This window comes from Typopeltis vanoorti, chromosome 21 (assembly GCF_054136105.1).
Source record: "Typopeltis vanoorti isolate ZY-2024b chromosome 21, IOZ_Tvanoo_1.0, whole genome shotgun sequence".
Classification (NCBI taxonomy): Eukaryota; Metazoa; Arthropoda; class Arachnida; order Uropygi; family Thelyphonidae; genus Typopeltis; species Typopeltis vanoorti.
In genome coordinates, this window is record NC_143569.1 from 56,171,373 (window position 1) to 56,186,805 (window position 15,433).

Genomic DNA, 15,433 nt, shown 5'->3' on the forward strand with positions numbered 1-15,433 from the left:
AAAGCATTTTAATAAATAAGTTACTAGTTTTGTACATCGCTGTAGTGTGTTTCTTAAGATTGGAACAGAACATAAATAAGAAAGTATTATTTACAAAGAGATTTCTAAATTAACAGTTGTCATTTTTTAAAATCATTCAGTATGAGACAGATGTTGAACATAAGAAATGAGATATCAGACATGCAGTTCATTGTTACAAGATATCATATAGCCTAATTCTTTGAGTATGTAGATTCTTTATGTATGCTGTCCAGAGATTTAAGATTAGAACTGGTTTTTATTACTTTGGGTCAGACATCATATCATTTCACTTGCCTCCCTAAATTTATGTACATAATTATTAAATTTTGTGTATGGCATTTTAGTGAGTTGCCAGTTAACTTGATGTTTTCTTACATGGTGTGAAAAGCTAGTCCACATTTACGAGCCTGTTTGTCTCTCCACATCTCTGACATGTTCATGATGGATTTCTCCAGACTAACCCATCTGTTCAACCTAAGAAATGCTGCTATTACAAAAGATTTTGTATATTCCTGGTCTCTTCATATATGCATCAGGTTTTTTTTTTTTATTATTATTACATAACACCTCCAGGGAGTCCAAAGACTCATCGAGGGAGGGCACCTGCTCTACAACTCTCCATCTCTCCACTAACCACAACTATCTTCATCATTTACACCAGCGCCATCTACTGCTGACACCCCCCCACCACTATTTTCACAGACATTCTTAACATCATGGATATTTTTTTGTAGTGGTCGAAATGCAACTTTTAAGTTATATTGTTGTAGGATTTTTTGCTATTTTGTCTGTAACATTTTTTTGATGTTAGGAAACATCATCTTTGTATTTTTTCAATTGTTGTCATGAAGCATGAGATGGTTCATTCACGATGTTACTGGCAGTTCTGATGATATAACCATTTTTTAGAAAAATGTCTTTAATATACATTAACTCTTTCTTTTTATTATTATTATCATTGTCACCAGATGTCGTAATAACTCTCTTTGACAGTTTTGGTGATACTGCATTTCTGGGTGGTAGTGGGAACCAGCATATAGATATTGACCTGTATTGAACTTCTTTCTGTATACTTCAAAAGTAAGATTGCTATTATCTTTAACTGAGATTATAACATCTAGGAAGGAAATGGATCTGCCTTTTTCTACTTCTTGCTCTTTGTACCCAGGAAACGAGTTTTTTCATTTCCTCAGAGAATCTCCATACAGTATTCTTTCTCTTTCTCTCCCTCCCATCATTCCCAGTTTCTTGCTCTTTCATACTCTGCCCATTCACTTTTTCTTTCATTCTCCTTCCTGCCATGCCACACAGCAAATATTTCCCAAGTTGCTTGTTTTGTCGTTTGAAGAACTTTACATAAGTGTGCTATTTCTTCTCCCTTTTGACCTTGTCATTCACATTATGTTTAACCACTTCTTTCATACTCTCCTTCATATTTTATCTGCTATACTCACTATCAACTACATTCTCTACAGACTCACTTTCACACCTTACATTATTACCATTCATCACTTCATTTTCCTGTTTTGACATGTCTTTCATTTCATGCACTCACTTACAAAACATGTTTTCAGACACACCTCTTTACTCTCATTTTCATATAACAATCCATTCATCCTTGGCAATGGATACATTGAGCATGTGTGTGTGTGTACACGCACACACATCATACTAAATTCCTCATGTTAAACTTTTTGACAAGGATATCTTGACCACCATTGCTCTTATTTTTCCTGGTGCCACATAAAAACACTTTTTAAACGATGTAGATTTAACAAGACTTGCAAACTTAACACACCCAATAAAACAAGCAATACTTCTAATAAATATCACAATATTGTTATTATTATTATTACCCCAAGACCTCATGGAGTCAAAGACTCATCTGGAAGGTCCTTTTATTACATACACAGCTCATCATACTGTGCCTTGAACACATTCAAACTCCCTGCAGACACCACACTTTTAGGCAAAGCATTCCAATCATTTACAACTCTGCATGAAAAAAACCTGCCTCTCACTCCCCTACTCACACCTTTATACAGTTTCCAGGGATGGCCTCTGGTTCTTCCCTGATCTCCCACTATTTTCTGCAGAACTTCTCTAGCATTGATCCTATAACAACGCCTTACCAACTTGTAGGTCTCTATCATATCTCCCCTCTTCCTCCTGTCCACCAGACTCTGCAAATTGCATCTTCTCAATCTTTCCTCATACTCGACATTCCAGAGGTTAGAAACTACCTTAGTCAGTCACCTTTGGACCCTTTCCAAAATCTCTTCATCCTTCTGAAAACCAGGCGACCAAATCTGGGCACAATAATCCATGTGTAGCCTAATCAAAGCCTTATACAATGGAACAAGAATCTCCCTACTTCTACATGTCAGTGTCCTCTGCTTCATTCCCAGAAGCCTTTGTGTTGTCTTCACAATTTTGGCGATGTGTCCCCTAAATTTTAGATCCTTATCCACTATCACCCCGAGATCTCTTATTTCTTCCACCTCCAACAATATATCCTCACCAAGCATAAATTCTGCATCCAATCTTTGTTTTCCAAATTTTAAAACTTACATTTTGCAACATTGAACTCACATCCCCATTTCCATGCCCAATCACTCAATTTATTCAAGTCTTCCTGCAAGGCCACAACATCTTCACTAATCTTCATGGTTCATCCCAACTTTGCATCATCTGCAAACAACTGAATATCTCCATCCAAATCTTCACATGTATTGTTAATATACAAGTTAAACAGTAATGGCCCTAAAACAGACCTGTGAGGCACTCCACTAGTGACTTTCATTTTCCTGGATATCGCTCCCCCATACACAACTTGTTGATACCTATCAGATAGCCAATCTCCAATCCAATGCACTAATGTAATATCCAACCCCATCTGCTCTAGTTTGACTATCAATTTATCATGAGGTACTTTATCAAAGGCCTTTGCGAAATCTAAGTATATTACTTTGTGATCTTCTCCTCTGTCAAAGGAAGCAGTCACTTTATTGTAATAAGTAAGTAGATTACTAAAACATAACCTCCCTTTATCAAATCCATGCTGCCCATCAAAGATGATACCATTGTTGTCAACCCAACTCTGGATCCTAGTTCTAACATGCTTCTCCAACAACTTAACCACAACACCTGACACACAGATAGGCCTATAATTTGATGCTTGAGTTCGATCACCTGCTTTATGAAGTGGCACAATCTTGCTCTCCTTCCACTCCTTAGGAACTCAACTGAGCAAGACTCATATTAAAAAATATGTTAAGGCAGGTGTCAACTCCCTGGCACATTGTCACTCTCTCTTCCCCATCATGAACTGCTCTCAATCTCTCCATGTAGTCACATTCACAAGATTGAAAGACCCTTATGAACTGCTCATTAAGTATCTCTACCACACATTCTGCAACAGCTGTCTTTATACCATTTTCTCCTATCAATGTCATCCTTCCATAATCATTCTTTCTTTTGGTGGCTACATATCGAAAGAACTCCTTAGGATTCTTTTTGGCTTCATTAGCTAACTGCTGTTCATACCTCTCTTTAGCTACCCTCACCAATCAAGTCACCCTCCTTGCCTGGTCTTTGTAGACCTCATGGAATTGGTTATTTCCACTTCGCTTATGCTGCCTCCACAATGCCCTCTTTCTTGTATCGCATGCTTAATCTCTTTATTCATCCATCTGACACCTACCTTATTTAATCTTCTCATCCTTGGAATACATTTAGACATTGCATTTACTAGATAGTTTTTGAAAATTCTCCAAACTGCATTGATCTCTTTTCCTGCTAACTCCTCATTTAATGTTTCACCCACAAGCTGTCTCCTGAGCTCTTCATAATCACTCCCCTTGTAGTTCCACCTATACCCTTTTCTCACAGAGGACCTCACACTGCTTGCAACCACCCAGGTAATCACCTCATGGTCACTCTCACCAATTGGTGAGAGTGACCATATCATGAATATTTCAAAAATAAAGTAATGACACATGCTCCCTGTAACACTCCACTTGCCACCTGCACACCCTTCCATATCTGATGATATCACACTTATAACTTATCTTCTGAACTAACTCATTAAGGGATTGAGTTCTTAAGTTATTGTGTGCACTCAACGAGAAGAAAATTCTTTAATTTACAATGTATATATATGTGTGTGTGTGTGCAGGCAAAGTCAGTATGACTTAACTATTCAAGCACCAGTATACACTTTAGATCAGGGGTCGGCAACCTGCGGTTCTTTGAATGAATAATTGCGGCTCTTTTCATTAATAAACAATCTATTTTTGAATAATGCAAAATGAATATTATTTATTAGGTTAGAAACTAAAAACCCTAAATATAGCATTTGCAATAAATTAAGAACATTTTAATTAAGTCACGGATATTTTACAATTGAAAATATTACATGTGATGCTGAAAAATTTAATACTTTCATGTTTGAACTCTTTGAAATCATACGCAATAATCCTTCTTTGCCATACATACTATTATTCTACTACTACAAAGAATAGTAGTATTAAACGTACTACTGTTCTTTGCCATACATTATTATGTATGAAATCATACATAATAATCCTTCATCTTGGATTATTATGGATAATGCAAGAATCATAAACCCACTGATTTGTCAAATATTTTTTTAATTATTCATGCCAATTAAAATTACTTTTACCATATTCGTACATGCTTAGAAATCCCGTAGAAAACATTTTGGCGAAGATAAAATGTTATGTGAGAGAGGTTTTGTCTTCGGGAATGGAAAGAAATAATCTTCCTGATTTGATTCAAATATTTTCTAATATGAATTTTGTTAATAGTAAGTTGAGAAACCAACTAAACAACGTGAGTATTTCGTCATGTTTGAAAATGAAAATTACAGTGTATTCAGTGCATATTGGGAAACTATCCCAAGAATTTCAACAGCAAAAGTCACACTAAGAAGATATTTTAAATAAAAAAAAAATTAAAGAAATAGGTATGCTATTGGATTTTATACATATGTTTTTATAAGGAGGAAAGTTTTTTTTTATTATTTAATATTTAAAAATATCATATAATTTCATGTGATATGCCACCCCTGTGTTTTAAGTATGATAACGTGTTACTGTAAAAAAAAAAAAAGAACTATATAAATAATTTAATTATAATATTTTTCAGTGTAATTTCTAAATTTAAAGCAGTGATGAGCAGTTAAATAGTAAATCAAATACTCCGTTCGATCTGCATAAAGAATATTTTCTTTTTCTTTGATAAGAAAGTATTAATTTATTTTCCATTATTTAGGTATATTTTAATTTTTTAACCTGTACAAATAAATCCACATGTAAAAATTGACATTCATAAAATAGATTTTTAATTAAAATATACTAATTCTGCTGTACAAAACGAACACCGTGGACTGCACAAAACACCTGAGAGGGTCACATGCAGCCTGCAGACCATTTGTTGCTCATCACTGCGTGCGGCTCCCTAATTTTTTTTTAACAGATATAATTTAAAAAATGGCTCTTCACTCCCAAAAGGTAGCTGACCACTGCTTTATATCATAACATCATGACCTGAAAACACCTTCTATACAGCTTCATTTCAAATACATAAGCCAACAGTTCTCATCCTTTATGGATATAACTTCAGGAATTTTTAAGTCATCTTCTTCCAGTAACCTTTATGGGAAGAAGACATGCATTTCAGAAAATTAATGATGATGATATACATTGATAAAATTCTCATTAAATAACTTCATTACACATATTGCTATGGTCACTCTGCTGCCATACCTATTGGTCAGGCACCCTCCCACAATTATTCTTCCTCTTGCTTTTCATTTAGCAAAAGAATACTCTTTTGAGTTATCTTTAGCTTGCCTGACTAGTCTCTTCTGATGCTGCACTTTTTCTTTCTTAAAGATTTTTATCATTTTTTTTTTAACCTGCACTTCATATTCCTTATACATCTGATTACTACTGCTTTGTATCTCCTTCATGAGATTTTACATGTTCCTTTATATGGGCAGATCTTCACAATTGTATTCATTGCTGATAGTAAAATGACAAACACATCCTATTAAGCTTTGTCCATCTTTGTATTATTTAAATTTCTCTACAGTTTTCATTTTCATCTTGATCAATTTTGATGCATTTATGCATGCACTTTTTCAACTTCTGTTCCTTTTTTCGGTCACTTTTCTTTCATAGTTATACAGTGATCAGTATTCATTTCTTAAAAAAGAAATATGGAGACATCTATCCTGTTAAAGTAAAAAATTTTAGTTTAATATTATTATTATTATTTGACACCTCCAGGTAGTCCATAGGCTCATTGAGGGAGGGCACATACTCTACAACTCTGTCTCTACCAACTCAATTCACCAACTGACTGCAACTACACCAACGCCATCTACCAACGACCACCACCACCACTGGTATTTCCACAATCACGAACATCCATGCCCATGGTGGGATTCGAACCCCAGCCTTTTGGCTGGAGAGCAGATACACTAACCACTTGGCCAGCCAGGCTGGCAAATAATATAAACCAAAATTAACTCCAGATTTTACATCAAACCATCTTATATTTCCTTCAATTAAGTTGTAATTCAGCAGTCAGAATTGAAGGAAATACAGGAAGGTGGTTTGATATGAAGACAGGGGTAATTACATTATCTCCACTTTTATTCATTATCCCTTGATCACATTATGGAAGAAAGTAGCATTGAACCTGATATTAGAATTGGAGATATCAAACTTAGCTCTTTGCTTTGTATGTGGATGACGTACTCCTAAACACATCTAGTGTTTAGGAATACATCTGGGATTCTCTAAATAAATTGCATAACAGCTGTAACAAACAGTACTGTCGACAGGGTGTAGCATAGAGGCAGCCTGCCTCATGGTGTGGCTTAATGAGGGTGCTCGTTCAGCCATATTGCGGTAGGCGCCGTCGCTACTCCAACAATTCCTGTTAGCTTAACAAGTGCGGAAAGAAGTTTTTTCAAGCTTAAACTGATTAAAAATTATCCCAAGAAAGATTGGTTGGTCTAGCAACTATATTGATAGATATAATAGATTTAGTTTAATCCTTTATCCCAGTGAGAGCAAACAAAGTTTGCGCCTGAAAATATCTTCAGGACTAAATATAGTGTTGTACTATCTTATCCAGTAAGTAGTGCAACACCAAGGCAACTCGTGGCAAAGGTGGAGCAAGCTACCAGGCTACCAAGCTACTTTCAATATATTGATAGAGGCAGACATAGCTTATAATTAAAATTTAGAAGAACTTAAAAACAGATTTATTGTGCGATATCCTATAGAGCAAACATTTAATTAATATTATTATGTAATTGCTTTGCATTGATGTTCTCTTGTAATAAAAACAAAATAGCAATTGGAGATTTTCTTATATTTTTGTCTTAAAATCCATCAGGGGCGATATTTAATTGTTTGCCTCAGTGCGCGATCTAATCTGGTGATGGCCTTTAACAAATTTGGCATGAAGATCACAATAAAAACACCAAAACAATGAAAATAGGCAGAGCATAGAAAACTTCAGCTACATTCTGAATGGAGATCCTATAAAACAAGTAAATATTTCAGCTATCCAGGCACAGTTTTAGTGAAGATGGCAAGTTAAATCTAGAAATAGACAACAGAATAAGCAAAGCTGGTATGTCTGTATGTCTGGTGGGTAGCCAGCTGAATAAATTTATATGGAATAAGAGAGAAATTAGCCAAAATACCAAACTAGAAGTATACAAGACAGTGTTTAGACCAGTTTTAAGTTATGGATCTGAGAGTTGAGTAGAAATAAACCGCTTGATGAAAGACTAGAGACAACAGATATGAGGGTTCTGAGAAGAATTAGGGGAGCGAACCGATGACATCAATGACAGAATCATATTAAAAATGAAGATATTAGAAAGGAACTTGACATTATTAGCATTGAAGAATATGTCAGCAGAGCTTATCAGGTGGTATGACTACTAGAATGGGCGAGGAAAGGTTAGCAAATCAGGTGTTTGATGTCAAGTTGGCAGGAAAGAGACCCAGAGTAAGACAAGGTCTAGGTGGATTGATTTCATCAGAAGTGCCTTAGAACCACAAAATGTTAGATATGACAGTATTGGAATGCACAAGTAATAGATTGATTTGGAGGAAAATTGTGGATAGGAGATGAGTAATATGTAAACTTAATCATATAGTTCTGTCATAGTAACTTGAACATCCCTTGCGGATATATATGAGGAAATTAATGATGATATAAACCAAAATGATCAGCCGGCATTTTGACCTTCACATCAAAATCATCATCTGGAGTATATACATATATACAAACCAGAAACAAGCTGCATTACAATATACATAATATGCTAAAGGTACACTAATTTGGTCAACCATTAACACTACTGGCCTGACCACCGGTGAAAAAAAAAACCCTTACTACATCGAACCTAGAGTCCTGTTATCTGTTTAATTAGAAATTACCAACAAATAAATTAATGAAAGTTAGGCTAGAGATTACTTACAGATAAATTAGAACAAAAACACTTAATGGTAGCCAATATACGAAATAAGAGTTGAAGTTATTGCATAGAGTCTTAAAGTGAGGGTTGGTTTGCTGGAGAATAGATATAACTGCATGTATTGTTTATTATTAATAAATATTTTGATTGAAAGAATTGTTTAACATGTATTCTGTTTATAGGTGCTTTTTTTGCAACGCTTCAAGTGCTTGGAATGCCTTAATTTAACTGGCAATCCTCTAGCAGAATATGAAGACTATAATTTACAAGTCATAGCTTATCTTCCCAATCTTAAATATCTTGATTACAGACTTATTGATGACAATATGGTATGCTTTTTTTTTGATAAAAGTAAATTAGAGATACTTTCAGTTTTTTTTATTTATTTATTTTGAAGATTTGTATTTTATTCATCATCATCATCATCAAATTCCTGCCATGTACCCTCAAGGGGTGTACAGGATATGATAGTACTGCATGAAAAAAATTACATCATTACTAACTTCCTATCTACAATTTTCCTCCAAATCAGTCTGTTAAATTGTCAAAACTCCAACATTATCAGATCTTATATTTCTATTGTCTAAGGCACTTTATACGGTATCAATCCACCTATATCTTGGTCTTCCCCTGAGTCGTTTTGCTGCCAACCTGGCAGAGAACACTTGCTTTGCTAATCTTTCCTCGACCATTCTGTTTAAGTGACCATACCACCTGAGATTAGTTTTGCTAACGCATTCCTGGATGCTGACAATGTCAAGTTCTTTCCTAATATCCTCATTTTTAATATGATATTGCCATTGATACCATCTGTTCATGCCTATAATCTTTCTCAGGACTCTCATATCTGTGGTCTGTAGTCTTTGGTCAAGTGTTTTACTTCTGACCCAGCTCTCAGATCCATAAGTCAAAACTGGTTTGAACATTGTCTTGTATACAGCTAATTTAGTGTTCCAACTAATTTCTTTCTTATTCCATATGAATTTATTCAATTGACTTCCCACCATACCAGCTTTGCTGATTCTGTTTTCTATTTCTATATTTAATTTACCATCTTCAGTAAAAATCATGCCAAAGTAGCTGAAATGTTTTACTTGTTCCACAGGTTCTCCATTCACAACACAGTTGACGTTTTCAATGATTCTGCCTATTTTCATTGTCTTTGTCTTTTTATTGCTGACCTTCATACCATATCTATTACAACAGCTATTCAATTTAGTCAGAGAATCTTGCAGACTTGTAGCGGATTTATTTAGAAATATAACATCATCCCCATAAAGCAAAGAGCTGACATTAACATCTCCAATTTTGATATCATGTTTAATACCACTTTCCTTCATAATGTGATCCATATAGATAATAAATAACAGAGGGGATAATGTACATCTTTGTATCACACCAGATTTAACATTAAACCATCTTCCTGTACTTCCTTCAATTCTAACTGCTAACTTACAACTCAAATAAAGACTAAGTATTGCTTGATATAATGCCCCATTGACACCATATAACTGCAGCATATTGAATAGCTTCTCACTTGGCACCTTGTCATATGCCTTTTCCAAATCGACAAAACTTAAATATAGATCTTTGTTATATTCCCATGCTTTCTCGACTATTTGCCGTAAAGTGAAGATCTGATCCTGACAGCCTCTATTTGGCCTGAATCCAGCTTGTTCTTCTCCAAGCTTTTCTTCCACAAAGGAAGAAAAGCTTGGTGAAGAACAAGCTGGAACATTCAGGAACTTCCCTACATTCAGTAGGGAAATACCTCTGTAATTCTCACATTCAGTTTTATTTCCCTTTTTATATATGGGTACTATGAGAGCTCTACTCCAATCACTGGGAATTTGTCCCTCTGTCCAGGCTTTCTGAACTATGCAGTACAGCCACTGTAAGACTCTTATACCACCACACTTCAGCATTCCATCACTCCTGTGGCCTTTCCACATTTCAATCCTTTGATGCATTTTTCTACTTCAAGTATGGATATGTATTCCTGACTGCATGCCTGGTCAGTGTTTTTTTACCACTATGCTGTCATCACTGCTTGTTTCATTTAGCAGTTTTTCAAAGTAATTACTCCATACTTCAAGGATATCTTTTTCTCCCGTTTTCATGTCATCTCTAACCCCTTTTACAGCACTCTTTCTTCCATTCCTAAGATTTTTCAACAACCTCCAGAATATTTTGCCACATTCTTGATATTTATTTTCTATGTTCTTGCCAAAGTCCTCCCATGACTTTTGTTTAGCTAGTTTTACACAGTGTTTAGCATTCTTGCATTTGTCTCTATATTCTCTAAGAGCACAAGCTGACTTATTTGCCAGGAACTTTTGATATGCTTTCTTCTTTTCCTTCACTGCCTCTTTAACTTCCTGTGTCCACCAGGGAGTTCTGATTTTTTTATCCTTATAGACAACCTCACCAGATGTCTCTCTGGCAGAATCAATGTTTTCTTCAGAGTTTGCCACTGAATCCCCAAGATTTGATTCCTGTTCTCACACGCTTTCATTTTTTCTTCAATAATCTTTGTGTATTTTAGTCTGCAGTTCACATCTGAGAGCTGCTCAACTTTCATTCGCTTTAAAACTTTCTTACATGTTGTTCTTTTCAATATGAAATTCAATTTTATCCTACTCAAGACTAAATAGTGATCACTTCCAATTTCAAATCCTCTGTCCACTCTGGTGTCCTACACCAGGGAGAAAACATCACTATCAACAATAACATAGTCAATGAGAACTTTTCTTATTCCTAGCCTCTTCTCTCCATGTGAATTTGTGCACATTTTTATGTTGGAACATGGTGTTAGTAATAACCAGTCCATGTCCTGAGCAGAAATCCAACAGATATTTGCCATTATTATTAGCTTGGCTCTTTTCTCCAAATTTTCCCAAAATATTTTTGTATGTCTCACAATCATTTCCTACTCTGCTATTTAGATCCCCAACAAGGATCAACTTTTCCTTTTTCATTGTGTCAGTTGCTTTTTCGAAAGCCTCAAAAAATTCCTCCACTTCTACCTTAGTAGAACCTTCTGTGGGACCATAGGCACAAATAAGTCTCATTGTCCAGTTCCCCATTCTCATATTTGCCCACATTACTCTACTTGAGACTGACTGTCATTCAACTAGATTAGCCTCATATTTTGTGTTGAATACTATGGCTACTCCTTCTTTTCCTTGATTGTCATCATTGCCTGAATATAACATTTTGTATTTATTGCTCAGAAAGATCTCACCAGTTTGTGTCTTTTTTTGTTTCAGTCACCCTTATTATGTAGATCTGGTACTTATCTAATTCCTCAGCTAGTTCCATTTCTTTGCCATTCAGGCTTATATTGATAGTACCGATCTTTAACTCTGGTGATGTTGAGTTGGGGTTTGTTTTCAGATTTGTTCCAGTAGCTGACTTTTCGCATTTCGCCCTGGTTCCCTGGTGAAAACAACTGGGGCCTTGTTTAACCAGGCGACGCCCCAGCCAGCATGAAATTTTGTCATGTTATACCATCATTTTTTTTTTCCCTTTTGAATATGAAAATTTCATATCATTATTTCATATCATAAAAAAATCATTATTATTTTAAGCGCTGTCGTAAATATTTATTTTGTTTTTGTTGTGGTGATAATATTCTAATTATAGTCAGGCTGCTCCTTAAACTATTCTTTAAGTAATAGCTTATTTAAAAGTTATTTTAATAGTACCAACTCAACTTATGTAAACATACCTGAATTAAGCAGAATAATTAACATCATCAAGCAGAATAATTAACATCATCAACATGAAATTCACATCAAACAAGACCATGATGATTCAACAATAAGAATGCATTGGTTACATGTAAATGATATAGAGAAAGGCATGGTAACAATTTTTTTAATCAAGTTATATAAAAATTGCTGATTATGGCTAGATATTTGAAGATTTATGTGTGTTCTGCAAGTCCAGATTGTATGGGCTCAGAATCCAACGTAATTAAGTTATTCATCACAACAAATGCAATAATGGCATGTTCCTTAACTCCAGATCACTCAGACTCATAGAATCTCATGTAGTTGAGATGTCCATCATGATGAACACATCAGATTCCATGAACCTAAACAATCTGAACTTTCAGAATGTGCCATAGCTGCCAAACATCAGATCCGTTGGAAGAAAACTAAGGTACTACACAAAAGTTGTTTTCTCATGGAATGTTTGTATAAAAAAAAAAAAAAAAAAAAAAAAAAAAAAAAAAAAAAAAAAATAACAGAGAGAGAGCCCTTATTTCATCAGCCCAGTATGAATAGAAACAATGGACTAAAGTTATCCCCTTATGGAAAATTCTTCTTCTTCATATATCCTGCCATAGTCAGTAGTTTATATATATATATATATATATATGTGTGTGTGTGTGTTTAAAAAAATTACTTTTCTAATCTAGTATTTCAGAAATACTTTACACTGTGCCTTTCTATGTCATTGATATAGTATAATTATTCTTTGTAATGACATTGGCTACTTTCTGCAGCTTTTCTTAACTGCAGAACTTATGATTGCTATGTTGCTGTGCAGCAGCATGCTATTTTTCTCAAATGACATCCAACTATTATTTCCTCCCGAAATGCTGTTAACTCTTTATATATATATATATATATATATATATACATTAATTTTTTTTTTAATTTAATGACTAAAAAACCGAGATTTTGAGTAAAAAACTTTATTAATATACATGACTAGTTTCGTCTGAGGACAGACTCCATCAGGTGCCTGTCCTCAAGCTAAAAAGGACAAAAAAATCAGAGAAAACCATATGAATACTGGATTTCTACACAGCAGAAACATAAAACAACAGAGGTTAACTTTTAAATGGGAGAAAGAACTCTGGCTGTAGCAACATGGCAATGCATGCATGTAAGATCTCGTGATCTCCAGTATTGAATGGCAGAGCTCTGAGAGTCTGCAAACTATAGCTAAGGTTGCTATTTATGTGGACAGGATCAAGAACTATTTCCTTAGATTCTAGAATCCATCTCTCTAATTCGTCGTAAGATCTGTGAACGTTGTTAGTTAAATCCCAGAGTAAAATAATACATGGCTTGACAAGGCACTGGCTCGAGTTCTGTTGTAGGAAGTGTCTCTTTTATGCTCTTCTAGATGGAGTTTGATGGATTTTTCTGTTTGACCATAGTACAGTTTGCCACATTTGCAGAGGACTCTGTAGACACCAGAATATTGGAGATTATTATGTCTATCCTTTGGACAGCTTAAGATTGAACAAAGTTTAGGTAAAGTAGTGAAAAAGGTCTTGGTATTGTATTTCCTTAAATTTTTTGCCAAAACTGGGGATAGAGAGCTAATATAAGGTAAGGAAATGCAGCTTTTGGGATTAGTTTTATCTTCATTTTGTTGTTGTTGTTGATGACGTTTAAACAGTATTCTATTTATAATACTCCTCGAGTATCCATTGTTTTTGAAACTATTTTGAAGGCGTATGAGTTCATTTTGAAGGTCTTGTTTGTCTGACAACAAAGCTCTTGCTTGGTGATCAAGAGTTGAGATAATGCCAAACTTCTGTGGTTTATTTTACTTTGGACAGTCTGGCTGATCAGCAACCATACATCATGAAGAGCATAAATGTTATATCCAGTATCTTAAACCTGAGCAGTCTAGCCTAACAGAACAGCTCAACTAAACACAGTGTTTTAAAAGAAAACTAAACTTTTACTTAAAAAGTAGATTATAGAGTGGTTATAATAAGGAGCGTTGTTTGTGGGGCTTTCTAAATTGACTGAACTTAAAATTTCGGATAACCGAAGTTCTGATGACCTTCGGTTATCCCTTTTATACGAAATATTATTATATCAATTTTATGCAAGTTTCTGATGATTATTTTATTGTAATTTTTTTTAATAATTGGGAATTTCTGACTGTTGTTCTACTGATACTGTAGTGGTATTTTTTTGAAATTGATTCTTTTATCGTAATTTATTTTGTGTTCCAATGTTGTCAATGTACTGAAGACGATACTTAGATGAAAATTTTACAGTGATTAAATTTATTTCCCACCAGTTTAAGTTTCTGTCTTTCATTTTTTCAAAACATTCTATTCATCTCTACTTGTTAATATCCTCCTGTCACTCCAGTAGCCTGCTGTGTTATCTTGACAACTCTTATAATGTATTCACCAAATTTCAGTTTCATTCCCACTATCACCTATAGCTTTCACATCTTTTAATCCTTGAGTTCCACTAATGAAATGTATATAGCACGGCATCTCTGCTTTGCAAAGTGAAAAATACTGCACATAACAATAAATTAGTAGTCTCATACAAGAACCAATACAGACAGACACATTGTAGGCTATCCAAATCCAAGAAAGGGCTTGACATTAGCACAATTCGTTTATATATATATATATATATATATATATATATCATTAAAATGGAGGTTTGCTCGATTTGTTGACATATTAAATTTTTTTTTTTATTTAATGACTAAAAAATCGAGATTTTGAGTAAAACACTTTATTAATATACACGACAATGTCAAGTCCTTTCTTGGATTTGGATAGCCTACAATGTGTCTGTGTGTGTGAAAGTAGAAAAGGATACTTCAATATTAAGAGGTTTTACAACTCCAGCTGCTAAAGGATGAGGCATACTTATTTACTTGAAAATCTGCCTTCTCACATCAAGAATTTCTTAGATTTTAAAACAAAATTTATAATCTACATTTAAAACCTTTAGATATTACATTTAGTCTTGATACAGTATATCTCTTCATGAATATTCCTTTGACAGATACTATTAATTTACTTAAGATTTTCCTCTGGCTGCCTTGCAACAGTACAAGTCTTACAGGAGTAAAAGGAAGGCAAATTGTTCCACTTGTAAA

At 34.5% G+C, this 15,433-nt stretch overlaps 1 protein-coding gene across 4 annotated transcripts in view; it reads left to right on the forward strand.

Moving 5' to 3' along the window:
• The window catches only part of LOC150094869 (dynein regulatory complex subunit 3-like), a 304,780-nt gene that overhangs the window by 110,997 nt on the left and 178,350 nt on the right, over nucleotides 1–15,433 (forward strand). For all 4 annotated transcript variants that reach the window (XM_090411304.1, XM_090411301.1, XM_090411303.1 and 1 more), the window contains one exon: nucleotides 8,734–8,880. In XM_090411304.1, the coding sequence (XP_090267430.1) occupies nucleotides 8,734–8,880 (147 nt within the window). The remainder of the gene's footprint in view (nucleotides 1–8,733; nucleotides 8,881–15,433) is intronic.